At 43.5% G+C, this 19,330-nt stretch overlaps 1 protein-coding gene across 3 annotated transcripts in view; it reads left to right on the top strand.

Moving 5' to 3' along the window:
• Window positions 1-18,833, top strand: part of MAPK8 (mitogen-activated protein kinase 8) — a 74,482-nt gene extending 55,649 nt beyond the window's left edge. For 2 of the 3 annotated variants that reach the window (XM_040321015.1, XM_040321014.1), the window contains exons 8-12: window positions 5,659-5,841; window positions 8,632-8,756; window positions 10,245-10,308; window positions 13,404-13,481; window positions 17,927-18,833. In XM_040321015.1, the coding sequence (XP_040176949.1) occupies window positions 5,659-5,841; window positions 8,632-8,756; window positions 10,245-10,308; window positions 13,404-13,481; window positions 17,927-18,069 (593 nt within the window). In that variant the 3' untranslated portion in view covers window positions 18,070-18,833. Of the gene's footprint in view, window positions 1-5,658; window positions 5,842-8,631; window positions 8,757-10,244; window positions 10,309-13,403; window positions 13,482-17,921 lie in introns of all 3 variants that reach the window. The other variant, XM_040321016.1, reaches the window with a different exon arrangement.
• Window positions 18,834-19,330: the final 497 nt, after the last annotated feature.

Here is a 19,330-nt window from a genome sequence, read left to right as displayed (position 1 = left end):
AGATTATACTATTATTGCTTTTGGAAGGGAGGCTATCTGCAGGCGTGCGCTACGAATCCCGACCATGCTGATCAGACACAGCAGAGACAAGAGCGCACATCCACCTATAACCACTAATGTTCTTGCGGAGCTTGCATATCCCCCTCAACGATCGTCCGCGCTATTGTACAGAGGGGCCCTCGTTGGCGGACATATCCCCATGCAAACATCACACTCCAACCTCAAGAAGTTTTCCACTACCAGACGAGATTCAACCAGCCTCAGTCAGCTCTTTAGAGCGGGTTGCGGAAGTACTAACACTGGGTGACACTATGACAATACATATTAAATACATCTTGAAATTTCCACGACAAAAGACGGCAATAAAAACTGACAGGCGTTCTAATCCCTTTCTACGCTATGCAAAACTAAAAAAAGAGAAAAAAAAAGTTCTGCCTTTTAGTTATACTTTGAAGCAAGCCATAGAAAATGCTAATTTCTTTCCTTCAGTCGTAAGTTGAAGGAAAGAAAATCATTTGATTTTTTCCCCATTAGCACAGTCAGTGTCGATGGGGGAATCCCTCCCACTGCACTATTGTGTTCTGACAGTGGGAGCTTTCCCCACTATCAGAATACAATAATCACTGCTGATGGCCAGCCGAATTTTGATCCATTCATTCTGGCTTTGGAGGTCTGAGAGACACTAGGAGAAAGGAGGGAACAATATTCCTGGGTAATTTGAAAGTCATGACAATACAACCACATGTTCCGAAAGAACTCCTCTTTGGATCTCCATGATCCTCTAAAACCTTCCACGTTTGATATCGTTAACCTCCATACTGTAAAAAGGAGGGTCTTAATATGAACGGTTTAACATTTTTGGACTCTTTGATAAATGGTGTGGCACTCCTTAGGCTATATCTCACCTTTTTGGATCATCATTAATTTAGCCGTTTTTGTTTTCTGAGTCACCTGTAACAGTTTTATTACCTGTTAATCTGTTATTGATGCCGCCTGTTGTGTAGTAACACAGTATTGGAGCTTTGTCAACCGGTAGGCTTAAAAAGGCATATACTTAAATAGATGTTAAAGTATAACTAAAGGCAAAACATTTTTTTCCTTGTTTCTGTTTCGAACAAAGTGGAGAGGGATTGGTGGAACACTGTTCTTATCAAACATTAAAGTAAAAGAAAATGCCACATTTTGAGTTGACACTAAAACCATAAATAGAAGGGAAATCTTCCAATGGGGACACTGGTTCTAGTGACCCTGGTGACAACCAGAGATTCCCTCAGTTTGGAGGGATTTCCTCTTGCTTCCTTTTTTGGCTATGGGACAGCAAGTAAAAAAGGAAGTCTCCGTAATAGCACACAAATTGCAAAAAAAAAATTCTAACCCTCCTTTATGCTATCCAAAATAAAAAAATGTATTGCCTTTTTTAGTTCTACCTTTAACGTGTTAATAAACCCATAACAAATTCAGTCATTATATGCAGTAAAGCATGCTTGTTATACTCACTGTGGAATCAAAGGGGTTAATCCTCTGCTTTGTATAAAAAGACTGTTTAATCCTGTATGCACAGATGCGCCTCTTCTTGCATTGTCTCCAAAACCAGTCTGGATAAAAAAGTTACTGGAGTCAGGCTGCAAATGCTCAGTTTGGTGTGTATTGCCAGAGAGTTTTTATTTTATTTTTTTCTTTGGGGCGAGTGCATGTGGCACTGTCCAGACAGAGGTTCAGGGGTCCTGCATCTTGATAGGACAACCAGTGCATGAAAACTCCTCTTACAAGCTTGAACCAGACACTGATAGAAGTCAAGACTGCTATATACTGCTGATAAGGGGTATTTAGCAGGTTATATTTCCTAAAATAATTGCATTTCCATGTTCTGTGTACTGTGGGAGACCAGATATGATTGCAGAGTCCTGGGTTTAGTAACACTTATGGGACAAACTAATTAAAGTTTATATCTAGCTAACACTTTTTTAAGCAATTATAGCTACTAATTTTTTCTTTTGGAAAATGTATGAAGCCATGGTAATGAAAGCTGACCTTGTTGGTGGAAAAATAAAATATTTACTTGCAAGGATCAAGGGGTGATATGTACAACACTATTAGGGTCCATTCAGACATGCGGATCCGGTTGGGATCCGTTTCTTTTCATATCCGCTTGCTCAGTGGGGATCGCTCCGTTGATCCCTGATGAGCCGGGAGATGACAGGGCGGTCTCCGCACACTGTGCAGGGACCGCCCTGTCAGATCTATGCTCTCCCCTATGGGGGGATCGGATGAACAAGGATCGTCTGTCCGTGGTCACCCGATCCGCTCTGCAGACGGGTGGAAAAATAGGATTTTCCTCCGTCCCACAGAATCGGAGCATTGCGGAGACCGATGAGATTGTGTGTGGTGTCAGTGGATATTCACCTGCTGACACCCGCTATCTCATAGGGATAAGGGATACATGTATGTCCCTTTTTTCATCCGTAAATGGATGAAAAAGCGGACATAATGTCCGCATGTGTGAAAGGGGCCTTATGAGGGGACTCAGAAGAACAAAAAGCTCTTTTAATGTTGTTGACAGACATACAGTATATAGTTTTGTGTAGTCTGAACCCTTCTGAAGGTAAGGGATGGAGGAGAAAATAGGCTAGAGTAGACCACGAGAGATCTGATTGCTTTTTCTTGAATGTAATTTTATTTGTGATGTACTGTGGTGTTCAGAATAAGAAGGCAACATGCAGGCACCTGATTATCCCCATACTAGGATGACCATGTGTCCTGGATTGCCCAAGATAGTCCCTTGTTTTGCAGGTCTGTCCCAGGCACCGTCTTTCCAGGACAGTACCGTGTCCTGGAATGAAACTGACACACCCACAGCCGATCTGATGCTTCCCAAAAAGCCGCCACATTGCCGATTTTCTCACTGACAGTACTTGACCTTGCCGGGAATGTCTGGAGAGGCACAATACCAGCCCCCTGCTTGTCATTGGAGAAATCATAAATCCCACCTCTTGTGTCTAATCACTAGAGGGCAGTGTAGAGCCAGCATTGGAACAAGTACTGTCAATGAGTAAAGTGGCGATAAGGTGGTATTTTTTGGGGAAGTGATCAGTGCTTCTGGGTAGAGCATGCACCCGTGACCCTGGCGGTGCTAAAATCCAGTTACAATTCGAATTACTAAAATACGACTAAAACTAAAATGGCATTTTAGTCAAAAGACGGACTAAAATTAAATCAAAATTTACTCTGCTGTATTGTTCTCCTTCCTTTTGAAGGTGTGTAACTATAGACTATTACTTCAGCTAAGTGACCTACACATTTGATTGGGAAACGCTTTTGTATTTGGACCAGCTTGAAGGGTGCAATTGGTTTCCCTTTTTGCTAGAAACATCAAAAAATTGCCATTTGCATGTGAACATGTTGTGTTTTTTTTTTTTTTTGCAGCTTTATTTTCTAGTTTTAAACTTTTTAGATATGGTTTTCTGAATCGGGGGCCCAACTAGCTTAGTTGGCATTTTGTTTCTACTTTTCTGCTCTGACTCGCACAAATTCACCAGAAATCTTGAGCACTCTTTGGTCAGTTTGACAAAAGTAACTTTCAGCTCTGGAACATGTGGGCCATCCAGTTTGGTTTTACTCGTAATTGCTCAACAGATTTTTTTTTTTTTTACCAAGAACATGTACGCAAGGTCGTTTAAACAAACAATAGATACAATTAGTCTTAATAGGTCTTATGCAAAAAAAAAAAAAGGCAGCCAACACCCCGCTTTAAAGGAAGGCTCACTCCTACTGCTGCATACTAATATAAAGGAGTCGTGGGGAAACCAAAAGCAAAGTTGAGGATCCCCAAGGATGGCATGGTAGACAGAGCTGAGAACTTGGGTACAAAGAGCTTTTCATTGGGGGTCTTCAGGAAATGTAAACTGGATGACTTGGAGCTCTGCTTCCTAAATCTTCTCAAGTTCATCCAACAGTGCTTTCTTTGTAGGCAGGTGGAATACTTAGTCTCCTGGTAATGTGATTTGTGTAGATGGCTGCAAAAAGTAAACTGAGACCATATTTTGGAATTGGGGATAATTACACAAGCAATACTTAAACCTTAAGTGATTATGTAGTGACAGTTCTTGGTTACTTTTGGATCAGGAAGTGGTTAAATTCAGGTTTAATTTTTGCCCCACTAGGGATATTTTCATCTGCTTTCTGTTCCAGAGATACAACAGAAAGTAAGACTCTTGACAGCCAAAGATACCCAAAGGCAGAGGCATGATGAGACTTTAGTTCCACAGCCACTGGAGGGCTGAAGTCCGCCAATCCCTGCTTTTTGATCATTGTGATCAGAACAGATTTCCCCATTTGGAAATGTTATCCTCACTTCTTGTTTTGGAGATAATGCCAAAATGTTGGATTCCCCATTTTTTTAAAAAATAATTTGTTTCCGTAAAGAAAAGATAGAAAGGGTGGATCTACCTACAAGGGGAACAGGCCATATTAGAAACATGACGGTGGTTCTATGAGTAAACACTGAAGTTAGTGTGAAACGCGTCAGCTGTCCTAGGTTCCGTTGCTGTTTTCATTTTTTTTACATTAAAGTTACGTTGGATTGGAGTGTGGCTGCCCTGATCATCTTTTGTTCATATTAAAAACATGACGGTTCTAACACATCTCTGGATTTGACTAAATATACTCTTGAAAACCTAACTCGCTGCATAGTAAAAAGAAAATAAAAAGTTTTAACACTAATAATGGCTTGCCTTATTGCGCCCTCCTGCACGTGTGTTCTGGTAGTGATCCCACAAAGCCTTCCCTTTCTGCCAGTCGCCGATGTAGTCCTCTACAGTGCATGCCACTATTGGTCCTGCATTGTATGGGATGATATCCAAGTGCCGGCCCATATTTTGGAAAGAAGCACAAAGGATCCGAGCCCCGACTCCTACAGGACAATGGTGAAAGATGGGCTTCTCACTTTTAGATGTCTGCCTAGACGCGTTCTCTTCTGTATAAGCTAGGGCAGGGGTGTTCAAACTCAATTTCATTGTGGGCCGCATCAGCATTATGATTGCCCTCCAAAAGTGCCGGTTGTATCTGTAAGATTAGATGTCCAGCGCATTCCCTCCCCTTTACATTAGATGTCGAGAGCCACCCCACAATCAGAAGTTGAGTTCCCCACTCTCCCCTACATCACAGTGTACCCCCTTTCCTTATGCTGCTGCAGGGAAGAAGCTGGATGTATTGCTTGAATGAAAAAAGTAAGGGTCTGAAGGAGGACCAAAGGAGGGCTGGAGCTCTCCTGCAGTTGTAGGAGAGGTGTGAGGGCCACATGAAATGGCCTGGAGGGCCGGATTTGGCCCACGGACCTTGTGTTTGACACCTGTGAGCTAGGGGATAGGAGGGCATATTTAGAATTCGGCTTTAATTACATGAGAATTACCTTCTTTTTTCCAATATGTATACTACTTGCTTACAGTGATTACAATTCTGTTAAATTTTGCCTATATGGAACAAGGGCTAAACTAAACGGAGCACTGCCCCTTTCGGATATAATGGTGAACTGCTGCTGTACATAATATTGATGGCTCACTCTGTATGCACATTTCAAAGCTGTCATTGGCTACTTGCATGGTATTTTGTTGTACTATTGTACTCTGCCTGTTCTCCAATTTTCCTGAGCTCCAGTCTCAGATATTGACCAGTGGAACAAAGTCATTGAGCAACTGGGGACTCCCTGCCCGGAGTTCATGAAGAAACTTCAGCCTACTGTGAGGACATATGTGGAGAACAGACCCAAATACGCAGGCTACAGCTTTGAGAAACTCTTTCCAGATGTCCTTTTTCCTGCAGACTCCGAGCACAACAAGTTAAAGGGTGAGCATGATTTCTGTTTTTCTTTAAGTTCCTAATGCTGGGTCAAATTTTTGTTGCTTTTTACTTAACCACTTAAGCCCCGGACCATTTTGCTGGCCAAAGACCAGGCCACTTTTTGTGATTCTGCACCGTGTTGTTTTAACCACTTAACGACAGCCCACTGTATATATACGTCCTATTTTTAAAGCTGAATATCTCGGTAGCGGCAGCAGCTGCTGCCAGAACCGGGATATCCACCTTTACAGTGGGCTGCCGTGTAAACGATAACTGCGGTCTCCATGGCGGATTCGCCGCGAGATCGCCGTTATCGGTGGCGGGAGAGGGCCCCGCCGCTTTTCTGCGCCCTCCGCCGCTTACCGGAGCCGTCGGTAGCGGCGGAGGAGATCGGATGTTGCCGCCTGGAGAGTGAGGACTGTAGTGAGGGCAAGATGGCCCCCACCCGTCCCCATAGCTCTGCTGGGCGGAAGTGACGTCAAAACGTCAGTCCCGCCCAGCCTCTTAAAGAGACAATTTTTTTGCATTGAAGCCTAAATATGAGATGTGAGGTCTTTTTGACCCCAGATCTCATATTTAAGAGGACCTGTCATGCTTTTTTCTATTACAAGGGATGTTTACATTCCTTGTAATAGGAATAAAAGTGATAATTTTTTTTTTTTTTTTATTTCAGTGTAAAAAATAATAAAATTAATAAAAAATAAATAAGAAAACCAAAAAAAAACATTTTTTTAAAGCGCCCCGTCGAGCTCGCGCGCAGAAGCGAACGCATACGCGAGTAGCGCCGCCATATGAAAACGGTATTCAAACCACACAAGTGAGGTATCGCCGCGATCGTTAGAACGAGAGCAATAATTATAGCCCTAGAGCTACTCTGTAGCTCAAAAAATGCAACCTATAGAATTTTTTAAACGTCGCCTATCAAGATTTTTAAGGGTAAAAGTTTGACGCCATGCCACGAGCGGGCGCAATTTTAAAGCGTGACATGTTGGGTATCATTTTACTCGGCGTAACATTATCTTTCACAATATATAAAAAAATTGGGCCAAATTTATTGTTTTATTTTTTAATTAAAAAAAGTTAATTTTTTCCAAAAAAAGTGCGCTTGTAAGACCGCTGCGAAAATACGGTGTGACAAAAAGTATTGCGATGACCGCCATTTTATTCTCTAGGGTGTTAGAAAAAAATATATATAATTTTTGGAGGTTTTAAGTAATTTTCTAGCAAAAAAAACTGTTTTAGTCTTGTAAATCCCGAATCTGAAAAACAGGCTCGGGGCTTAAGTGGTTAATTGACAATTGTGCGGTCGTGCGACATGGCTCCCAAACAAAATTGGCGTCCTTTTTTTTTTTTTCCCACATTTTTGATCACCTCTGCGGTTTTTTTTTGCGCTTTTTTTTTGCGCTATCAAAAAAAGAGCATAAATGTAAAAAAAAAAAAAAATTCTTTACCTTTTGCTATAATAACTAATAAAAATATATATTTTTTTCCTCTGTTTAGGCCGATACGTATTTTTCTACATATTTTTGGTAAATCGCAATAAGCGTATATTGATTGGTTTGCGCAAAAGTCACAGCATCTACAAAATATTGGATGGAATTATGGCTTTTTTTTTTACTAGTAATTGCGGCGATCTGCGTTTTTTATTTATTTTTTCCCTTCTTCGTGACTGCGACATTATGGCGGACACTTTTTGACACATTTTTGGAAACCATTGTCATTTTTGCAGCGATCAGTGCTATAAAAATTCACTGATTACTATGAAAATGACACTGGCAGTGAAGGGTTTAACCACTAGATGTCACGCTTCAAAATTGCGCCCGCTCGTGGAATGGCGTCAAACTTTTACCCTTAAATCTCCATAGGTGACGTTTAAAAAATTCTACAGGTTGCATGTTTTGAGTTACAGAGGAGGTCTAGGGCTAGAATTATTGCACTCGCTCTACTGATCGCAGCGATACCTCACATGTGTGGTTTAAACACTGTTTTCATATGCGGGCGCTACTCGCACATGCGTTCGCTTCTGCACGCGAGCTCGTCAGGACGGGGCGCTTTTAAAAATAAAAAATTGGGGGTTTTCCTTATTTATTTAACTTTTTTATTTTACTGGTTTTAAAACTGTTTAAAAAAAAGTGGGTCACTTTTATTTCTATTACAAGGAATGTAAACATCCGTTTGTAATAGAAAAAAGAATGACGGGTCCTTTTAAATATGAGATCTGGGGTTAAAAAGACCTCGGTTCTCATATTTGGACTTAAACAGGTGGGGGCCATCTTCCCCTTACTCGCCTCTAGGCCACTGACAGAGATGGAACCGATTGCCTCCGCCGCTACCGACGGCTCCGGTAAGCGGCGCAGGGCACCGGGGGAGCCTCTCCTGCCACTGATGAAAGTGATCTTGCGACGAATCCGCCGCAGAGACCACTTTTATCTTGTAGCGGACCACCCCCGCTGGAGAAGAGGATACCGGGGTTATGGTAGCTATCTGCTACCATAGCAACGGTATTCCTATTCAAAGTGCCGACGTAAAACTGCGGCGGGCGGTCCGTAAGTGGTTAATGATGGTGGTGTAATGGTCGGGCATCGTCGGCTGTAGATTTAACCCACACAACACTATAGTGAACTGGTGACGGTGCCCGTTCCATATTTCAATCTTCCATTGACAATTAACCTTTCCTTACGTAATGGTGGTGTGGTACTGATATGAAAAACAAGATTTGAAATGTCTGTTTTATTTTTGCCTTGTAAATGATATGTCGGTGATCAGACTACATTCCCCTGTTTATACATCTTGCAGCCAGCCAAGCCAGAGATCTGCTCTCAAAGATGTTGGTTATTGATGCTGCCAAGAGGATTTCCGTTGACGACGCTTTGCAGCACCCTTATATCAATGTTTGGTACGATGCTTTAGAGGCTGAAGCAGTAAGTGTTTTTCTTTTTTTTGCCACCAATTTCTTTAAAGCAAACCTAAAGTAACCCAAGTAGAGCTGACAAAGGAACATTCGAGACCCTGTCAACTTGTCTTTGCAGGACAAAGCAACAATATCTCCAATCCCCCTACTCCCATATACTCGCCTTACGTGCGCTGCCTCCCAGAACACAGATCATTTTTATGCATTATGGGGATGTCCGGCCCCTAATGTTTGAAAAGCTGCCAGCAGCAGGGCTAGATAGGAAACTTGTTTGTTTTGCTTGCCAGGGCCCATGCATGCACCCCAGCCCCACCTGATACCAATCTCGATCCAGCACTGTGCATGCGGGAAGAGGCTTTCTCCGCTATCTCCCTCCTCATTGGCTCAAAGACACCAGCGGGAGCTAATGGCACCTGCTGCTTTGAATCGCAACCAGTGACAAGGGAGCGGGGGTCAAGGGCGAGCTACAGTCTGTACATCTATGGACACACAGCCGTCTCAGGATTAACACGAGCGCCCCCATCTGTCTCAGGATTAAAACTGCACGAGCGGCCCCATCCGTTTTAGGATTAAAACTGCACGAGCGGCCCCATCCGTCTCAGGATTAAAACTGCACGAGCGCCCCCATCCGTCTCAGGATTAAAACTGCACGAGCGCCCCCATCCGTCTCAGGATTAAAACTGCACGAGCGCCCCCATCCGTCTCAGGATTAAAACTGCACGAGCACCCCAATCCGTCTCAGGATTAAAACTGCACGAGCGCCCCCATCCGTCTCAGGATTAAAACTGCATGAGCGCCCCCATCCGTTTTAGGATTAAATCTGCACGAGCGCCCCCATAGCGAGCGGCTTGCTATGGTGGGCATTTGGCATAGAGGAGGAGCCTGGAGCTCCAGCGGGAAACCCAGAGGAGAAGGATTGGGCTTCTTTGTGCAAAACTATTGCACAGATGAGGTAAGTATAGCATGTTTGTTTCAGAAGGATGGAGCCATCTTTGTTCAGGCATCATTCAGAGAGAGCAGTGTCTACTTCTTTAAATGAGATGATGGTGTCGGGGGCATGACATTACGATCCCCACCTCGTTCAGAGAATCTTTGTATTCATTGAAAAAATCTGCAAAGGTTCTGAGACTGGTGCCAGCCTGGAGCAAGCGACCCCTAGTGGTTACTTTGCAGAAGGGCAGCCGCTAAGCTCTACACCCAGAAGACTTTTGCTATCGCTGTAGTAGTTCTGATTGCCACAGTGATGTGCATCATCCACAGGAATTGTTCTAAGTATACTTTGGTTTGAGCTGGACCAATAGAACTATGCAATAAAATTCATACTAAACTCCTAGCTTTACTGGTCGATTTTAAAATATCAAAGAATGTATTTACTGCAGTTGAGACACGAATACGTGTAGTTGTGCCTTCTATATTTGTAGCTTGTTTAATAAAGTACTTTTGTTTCACATGAGCATTCTAAATGTTTTTTATTTGTGTTGTCTCTCATTTTCTCCAGCCACCTCCAAAGATTCCAGACAAGCAGCTGGATGAGCGAGAACACACAATAGATGAATGGAAAGGTATTGCATTTAACAGTCCTAAGGCTACATTCACATTGTAACGCCGCGTATTTTGCCACGGTTTGTTTCCTTTTTTTTTTTTTTTTTTTTACAAAGAATTTCCATTGATGCCTATGCCCGAACGCCAATGCCGCCTGAAAAAAAGGGTCCGGGACTTGTTTTCAGGAGTTCGGCGTGAGATGTGAACCATCTCATAGACATCAATGGAAATTCGCCCCTCCAGCGGCACGAGCGTCGCGCTTCAGGCGTTTTGTCGCCTAGGTGTGAATGCAGCCTAAGTGTAACTAGGAGTCATTTCTTTTGCATACATTCCTGTCAACCCTTGGAGTAAAATGATCACAGAATTAGACCTACAGCATCTTAGCCGGTATTTTAACATCTGTGTATTGATAAAACAGGATTTTTGCATTTACCGTAAAATTTGATTCTTGTAGTTCATGAATTTCAATACAGGGCACTTCCCAGACCAATTTTCAGCTCTCTAGCACTTTCAATGACAATTGCGCAGTCACGCTACGCTGTGCGGTCACGCTACGCTGTACCCAAATAACATTTTTATCATTTTGTTCACACAAATAGAGCTTTCTTTTGGTGGTATTTATTCACGACTCCGTTTTTTATTTTTTGCGATTATAAGCAGAAATATAGCGAAAATTTGGGGGGAAAAAAAGTTATTTTTTTTTTTCATATTATAAAAGAAATCCAATAAAATCAAATTTTGTCATAAATTTAAGCCAAAATGTATTCCGCTACATGTCTTTGGTAAAAAAAAAAAATCCAGTTTAAATGTGTGGTTTGTGTGATCACGGACATATGTACGCAGATGATCATGTACAGATGTGCGCAGGTGATCACGGACATGTGTGCAGATGATCATTGGGACATATGTGGGGGACAGGTGTTTTTACTGTGTGGGGACATGTGTTTTGGCTACTTTGTGTGATTACATTTGTGTGGGGACACTAGGCTGGTGATCGGTGTGTAAAAAGCAGGAAAATACAGCGAAAACTCGCTGATCACCGGCCGGCTGCAGAGATCCGCTCTCCTCACTGACCACTTCCGTATGAGGAGAGCTGATCGCCTAGCAACCGCCTTCCTTTTTACATCACATGACGGCTGTGATTGGACACAACCGTCATGTGATCAGGAGGGCTGGTCATAGAGCCCTCCTGACGATCGGCGATGCGCCGTGTCCGGGTGACACGAGCTCATTGGGATTGCGCCGCTGCGTGGGCACGCGCGATCTTCCTCCTTCTGAGGGATGTTCCTGAACATCCACTTAGAGGAAGGAAGCGCCCATCCGGCCGTATATATGTGCAGTGGGAAGTGGTTAAGGGACACCCCGTGCATTTTCACCCACACAACTAAAACATGCTGGGAGTTGGAGGGGAATACATGACTGGCCAATAGCTTTTTTTGTTTGCTAATCTCCAGTTTCTCCTGAAGGTGGCATAATACCCTAACTGTAATAGAATAACGACTGATCCTGTGTCACTTTTCCACTTTCTCCCACCTGTATGCCCTCTGTGTGTGTCCATTGGCACATGCAGTGCCTCTCGGCCCCCGCCTCACTCACTGGCTGTGATTGACAGCTGCTGCCTCTGAGCCAGTGATGAGTGCAGCAATGCTGCTGTGGTGCACAGTGCTGGATTGAGATCGGGCTTGGGTAAGTATAAGGGGGGGGGGGGTTCCTGGACACAAGGTTTTTGCCTTAATACGCGCCCCCCCCCCCACGTCGGCTATTGTCAGATTGCCTGCCACGCTATCGTAGTCCCACTAAAAGTCGCTGATCACCGCCATTACTAGTATAAAAAAAATACAGTGGGGTAGATTCAGATAGATCAGCGGATCGTTAGATCCGCGTAATCTATCTTATTTACGAGCGCACGTTTTTGAGGCAAGTGCTGTATTCAGAAAGCACTTGCCTCTAAAGTTGCGCCGGCGGATCGTAAATCCCCCGGCGGAATTCAAATTTCGCGACTAGGGGGAGTTTACTATTTGAATCAGGTGCGTCCCCACGCCGATCGTACTGCGCATGCGCCGCCGGCTAAATTTCCCAGTGTGCATTGCTCCAAATGACGTCGCTAGGACGTCATTGGTTTCGACGTGTACCTAAATTACGTCCATCCGTATTCGCGACCGACTTGCGCAAACGACGTAAAAAATTCAAAACTTGGCGCGGGAACGACGGCCATACTTGACATAGGATACGCCGCATATAGCAGGGGTAACTATCCGCCGGAAAAAGCAGACGTTAAAAAAAAAAAAAAAGCGGCGGGCGTTCGTTTCTGAATCGGCGGAAATGCTCATTTGCAAATTCGTCGCGTGTAAAAAACGAAACGCCACCTAGCGGCCAGCGGGAGAATGCAGCCTAAGATCCGACGGTGTAAGTCACTTACACCTGTCGGATCTTAGGGAGATCTATGCGGAACCTGATTCTATGCATAGATCCGACCGATGGACTCAGAGATACGTATCTCTATCTGAATCCGGGCCAGTGTCTATACCAGTAATGGGGAACCTTGGCACCCCAGATGTTTTGGAACTACATTTTCCATGATGCTCAACAATACTGCAGAGTGCATGAGCATCATGGGAAATGTAGTTCCAAAACATCTGGGGTGCCAAGGTTCGCCATCACTGGTCTATACCATAGTTTGTAGACGCTATAACTTTGACGCAAGCCAAACGATATACACTTTGGTATTTTTACTAAATGCATGTAACAGAATACATTTTGGCTAAAATATTATGTAGAAATTTTGATTATTTTTGTTAACTTTTTTTTTTTTTTTTATTATATGTTTTATAACCAGAATGTGACATTTGGGGCTGTTTTTTTTTTTTCATTTTTATATTGCAAAAAATAAGTAGTGATAAAATATCACCAAACAAAAGCTCTCTTTCTGTGGAAAAATGTGTTTGGGTACAGTGTTGCATGACCGCGCAATTACCAGTTAAATTAGCGCAGTGCTAAGTAGCAAAAAAATGGCCTGGTCATGAAGGGGGTAAAATCTTCTGGAGCTTAAGTGTTTAAAAACTAGCAAGACAAGTTCTAAAGCACTGTGTGTTAACAGTTGTGTGTTGTTTTACAGAGTTAATATACAAAGAAGTCCATGATTGGGAAGAAAGAGCTCGGAATGGTGTGATTCGTGGGCAGCCACCCCCTTTAGGTTGGTATCATTTGCACAGTGACCAGGTCCTAAATAGTAGCTTAATACAGTAAAACCTCGGATTGCGAGTAATACGGTTTAAGACTGTTTGGCAATACGAGCTGCTTTAAAAATAAAATAAAAAATCCTGACACAATGTGCAAGCGTTGTCTCACAAGACCAGCAAGATTCAGGCTTCTGGGGTCTGCAGTACCGCATGTGGCCAGAGGTGCGGGAGTGCGAGCGTCTTCAAACGTCTCTGAGCGTTTCCGAGTGTCTCGGGCACCCCCCACCTCTGGCCACATGCGGTACTGCATACACTAGCAGTGACGCTTGAACAAATTATCTTAGTTTCCATTGATTCCTATGGGGAAACTCGCTTTGATATACAAGTGTTTTGGATTACAAGCATGCTTCTGGAATGGATTATGCTCGTAATCCAAGGTACTACTGTACTCTTAAAGGCACCTGCAAATGCCTTTTGATTTATGTGCCCCACTGGAAACCTCGTATTCTGGGAGCTCAATAGAGCCTCTTAGACTGGGATCTAAAGCCTCGTACACACAATCAGATTTTCGGACGACTGAACATACGTTTTTTTTGTTGCATGTTGGTCTCGTGTCAAAAGTGAAGAGGTTACTCACTATACGAAAATTCTCATACGATAGGATACAACTTCAGAAGTCACTAGTTTTGTATGTATTTGGTTTCTTACTCTTACGATTTTTTTATACAAAAACCGTACTGATTAAACGAAAATCAGACGTTTAGTTCACGTACAACAAAAACTTTATAGTCTGCAGATCCAGCTTTTGTCTGACCAAAGACATCGGCTGTGGAAATCACTGTACCAACGATCCGAAAATCGGCAGATTGTTTGTCTAAAAAATATCGGCCGATTTTCATATAGTGGGTACGGGCCTTTCGTTTCCATTTACACGTCCATTATGAGGAACTGTGCTTTCTGTTGTGACTCTGTCATTGGTTTTTGAATGTTAATGGGAATCAAGGTGGAAACTGAGGCTTTGTACCTCAATGGTACCTTTTATCTAGGATTGCATAGAAACCTAACGTATTAGAACATCTAAGACCCCCATACACACTATTAGATTTTCTGCAGATTTATTTTTTCAGATTTACCAAAACCATATAATACAAGGTTAAAAGAGGGGGTTCACCCTAATACATTTTTTTTTTTTCTAGCATTAAATTAGGCATAGTAGCGCGAGCTACAGTATGCCTGTATTTATTTTTTTAGCCCGGTACTCACTGTGCAATCGTATAGATAAGATTCCGACTCCCCGCGGGGAATGGGCGTTCCTATCCAGGAAGAAGATGATTGACGGCCGGCTATGGCGCGTCACGCTTCTCCTCAAATAGCCGAAATAGGACTTGGCTCTTCACGGCGCCTGCGCATAGTCTGTGCGCCGGCGCCGTGAAGAGCCGAGACCTACTCCGGCTGTCTTCGGGGAGCGTGACGTGCCATAGCCGGCCATCAATCATCCTCCCTCTGGATAGGAACGCCCATTTCCCCCTGGGAGTCGGAATCTTATCTATACGATTGCACAGTGAGTACGGGGCTAAAAAAATAAATACAGGAATACTGTAGCTCGCGCTACTATGCCTAATTTAATGCTAAAATGTTGGTAATGAGGGTGAACCACCGCTTTAAGAGTTTTAATTTGTATACAATCAGGCAGGCCCTTGCACTACATAGTTGAAGGTAAATCTAAAGAAAATTAAATAAGAAAATTGTATGGCGTATGGCCAGCCTAAAGGGGTTCTAATGGTACAATTTTTTTTTTTTTTTTTTTTTTTCCCTAAATGGCTTCCTTTGCCTTAGTGCAGTCCTCCTTCACTTACCTCATCCTTCCATTTTGCTTTTAAGTGTCCTTATTTCTTCTGAGAAATCCTCACTTCCTGTTCTTCTGTCTGTAACTCCACACCGTAATGCCAGGCTTTCTCCCTAGTGTGCAGTGTCGTGCTCGCCCCCTCCCTTGGACTACCGGAGAGTCAAGACGCCCACTAACACACAGCTTCTTTCTCTATCTGCAACGTAGAGAGCGTCCGGACTCTCCTGTAGTCCAAGGGAGGGGGCGAGCACGACACTCCACACCAGGGAGAAAGCCTTGCATTACTGTGTGGAGTTAAAGACAGAAGAACAGGAAGTGAGGATTTCTCAGAAGAAATAAGGACATTTAAAAGCAAAATGGAAGGATGAGGTAAGTGAAGGAGGACTGCACTAAGGTAAAGGAAGCTATTTAGGGAAAAAATTGTACCTTTACAACCCCTTTAACCAGGCTTCTATTTTATTTTCTTTTGAAAAAAGCCACATTTTATGTAGCAGAGCATATGTCTTTTGCCAGCATGCTGCATATGACACTTAGGCCGAGTACTCACGAGCAGACATGTCCGATGAAACCGGTCCGCGGACCGTTTTCATCGGACATGTCTGCCCCGGGGACTTCTGTTCGATGGCCGTACACACCATCGAACAGAGGTCCCCGCGTAAACAATACGCGGGGCGTGTCCGTGGTGTCGCCGCGTCGATGACGCGGCGACGTGGGCGGCCTGCCTTTAAAAGTCTTCCACGCATGCGTCGAAGTCATTCGACGCATGCGAGGGATGGCGGGCGGCCGGACATGTACGGTAGGTCTGTACAGACGACCGTACATGTCGGGGGGACAGGTTTCCAGCGGACTATTTTAAAGCAAGTCCAGGAAACAGTTGTCCGCTGGAAACCTGTCCGATCCGCCCGAAAATGGTCCGCTCGGGCCTACACACGGCCAAACATGTCTGCTGAAACTGGTCCGCGGACCAGTTTCAGCAGACATGTTTGGTCGTGAGTACGGGGCCTAACTCTTTGTATGGAAGCAATGGTCTCTCTGTATAGGACACTTACTCTTTGTATGAAAGCAATGGTCTCTCTGCATAGGACACTTACTCTTTTTGTATGGAAGCAATGGTCTCTCTGCATAGGACACTTACTCTTTTTGTATGGAAGCAATGGTCTCTCTGCATAGGACACTTACTCTTTGTATGGAAGCAATGGTCTCTCTGCATAGGACACTTACTCTTTTTGTATGGAAGCAATGGTCTCTCTGCATAGGACACTTACTCTTTGTATGGAAGCAATGGTCTCTCTGCATAGGACACTTACTCTTTGTATGGAAGCAATGGTCTCTCTGCATAGGACACTTACTCTTTGTATGGAAGCAATGGTCTCTCTGCATAGGACACTTACTCTTTGTATAGAAGCAATGGTCTCTCTGCATAGGACACTTACTCTTTGTATGGAAGCAATGGTCTCTCTGCATAGGACACTTACTCTTTGTATGGAAGCAATGGTCTCTCTGCATAGGACACTTACTCTTTGTATGGAAGCAATGGTCTCTCTGCAAAGGACACTTACTCTTTGTATGGAAGCCATGGTCTCTCTGCATATGACACTTGCTCTTTGTATGGAAGCAATGGTCTCTCTGTATAGGACACTTACTCTTTGTATGAAAGCAATGGTCTCTCTGCATAGGACACTTACTCTTTGTATGGAAGCAATGGTCTCTCTGCATAGGACACTTACTCTTTGTATGGAAGCAATGGTCTCTCTGCATAGGACACTTACTCTTTGTATGGAAGCAATGGTCTCTCTGCATAGGACACTTGCTCTTTGTATGGAAGCAATGGTCTCTCTGCATATGACACTTGCTCTTTGTATGGAAGCAATGGTCTCTCTGTATAGGACACTTACTCTTTGTATGAAAGCAATGGTCTCTCTGCATAGGACACTTACTCTTTGTATGGAAGCAATGGTCTCTCTGCATAGGACACTTACTCTTTGTATGGAAGCAATGGTCTCTCTGCATAGGACACTTACTCTTTGTATGGAAGCAATGGTCTCTCTGCATAGGACACTTGCTCTTTGTATGGAAGCAATGGTCTCTCTGCATATGACACTTACTCTTTGTATGGAAGCAATGGTCTCTCTGCATATGACACTTGCTCTTTGTATGGAAGCAATGGTCTCTCTGCATAGGACACTTACTCTTTGTATGGAAGCAATGGTCTCTCTGCATAGGACACTTACTCTTTGTATGGAAGCAATGGTCTCTCTGCATAGGACACTTACTCTTTGTATGGAAGCAATGGTCTCTCTGCAAAGGACACTTACTCTTTGTATGGAAGCCATGGTCTCTCTGCATATGACACTTGCTCTTTGTATGGAAGCAATGGTCTCTCTGCAAAGGCTAAGGGGCGAAGTCAAAGGAACTGTAGGACTTTGCACACCTTTGTCTTGATGCACATGGAATGTATTTAGCCAATTTAAACGAAAATTTCAGTTATGCCTCCGTTATTTTTTCTATACATATAAAGGTGTTGATAGTGAGTAAAGTCCTTCTGCGATTGGTTCCATGTTTCAGTGAACTGTTACTGCAGCTAAGCCCTCTCTCTGCTTTCTCATAGCACAGGTGCAGCAGTGACTGACGGCTCCCAGCCTCAAACCTCCTCTTCATCAGCTGACGCTTCCTCCATGTCCACCGATCCAACGCTGCCCTCGGACACAGACAGCAGCCTGGAAACCTCTGCAGGGGCACTGGGCTGCTGTCGATGATTCAATGGCGGGGAGGGATGGGGAATACACACAGATGGCAGGGAGGGTGGAGGTGCAGAGGGGTCCGGTAGCACAAGATGGCGGCAGGAAGATGCCACTTGTATTATTGAAAGAGTACATATTATTAACCCCTTAGCTGCCACAGAACCTTCCTGATTGCCCTACAGTTGTGGGAGGGGGGGGGGAGGGGGAGCAAGGCCTAGGAAAAAAAAAAAGTTGGCTTAAGACCTCTGTATGCGCCAGAGAGAATCCACAACGCACTCCCTGCCAGGACTAAGTTCAAGAGGTGTAGGTTCATTTTTATTTTTTTATTTTATTTTATTTTTCTGTGCTGTAATTTGAACACTTAAGTGCTGGAGGGTTTGGAAAGCTGCCATAAAATATGTATTGTATTTTTATTTCCATTGTGTGAGGGAGGGTGGGGGGTGGGGCAGGGTTGATGGGAGGAGCTTAGCGCTCCAACAAAGAGAAAAGGTCACTTTGGTCCTGATTGTCTTGAAATTTTTACTTTGCATTCGATTTTATGTTTTTTTTTTTTTTTTTTTTTTTCGTTTCTCCGCTGGTGCTGCTCATATTTTATTTCTTTGATCTTCTTTGAATTATTTTACAGATCTGTTCCATATTTTAATTATTTAAAATTTTAAGTGCTTCTTTTTTTTTTTTTTTTATTATTACTGTACAAATTTTATCCTCACACATGTATATGCCTGTAGTGCCAGTAAACCAAAGGGAGGCGCTGTTGCTGCCTACGTTTTATTGCATAATGACGCCTTTACTTTTGAGGTGCTGGTGCATCCAGTCTTGGAAAGTGTGAAAATTTGCAATGTTTGTTGTTTTTTTTTTTTTTTTTTTTTATGAGCCGTTTGGAACTTTTAGTTGAAATTTGCTAAATACATTTTAGGTGTATCAAAAGAAAATGTGTAAAAGCTTAAATATTTTTTTTCCAGCAGTCACATCCAAAGTAGAAAAGCGTTTTTGCGGCCAGTCTGCTGCAGGCAAGGGCCCATGCCGTGTGTGGATGCAGCAGTCTCTCTGCACACGTCGTGACGCCCCCTGCTCCCTGCTGATTTGCAGAGCTATCGCTCTGTCTTAGCGGGAGGTGTGTTGGACCTCTTCTTGGAGACCACTGCTTCCACAGGGACAACAATGGTTCTTTTCTGCAGCATGCTGGCTGATGACAGGCTTTTCTATTCAGGCTCTTGCTGCTTTCTAAAGAAAAAAAAAATGTTAAGACTTTGCTGATCTTTTTGATGCATCAGGA

The sequence above is a fragment of the Rana temporaria genome, chromosome 8 (genome assembly GCF_905171775.1).
Source record: "Rana temporaria chromosome 8, aRanTem1.1, whole genome shotgun sequence".
Classification (NCBI taxonomy): domain Eukaryota; kingdom Metazoa; phylum Chordata; class Amphibia; order Anura; family Ranidae; genus Rana; species Rana temporaria.
This window is presented reverse-complemented; position numbering and strand designations above follow the sequence as displayed.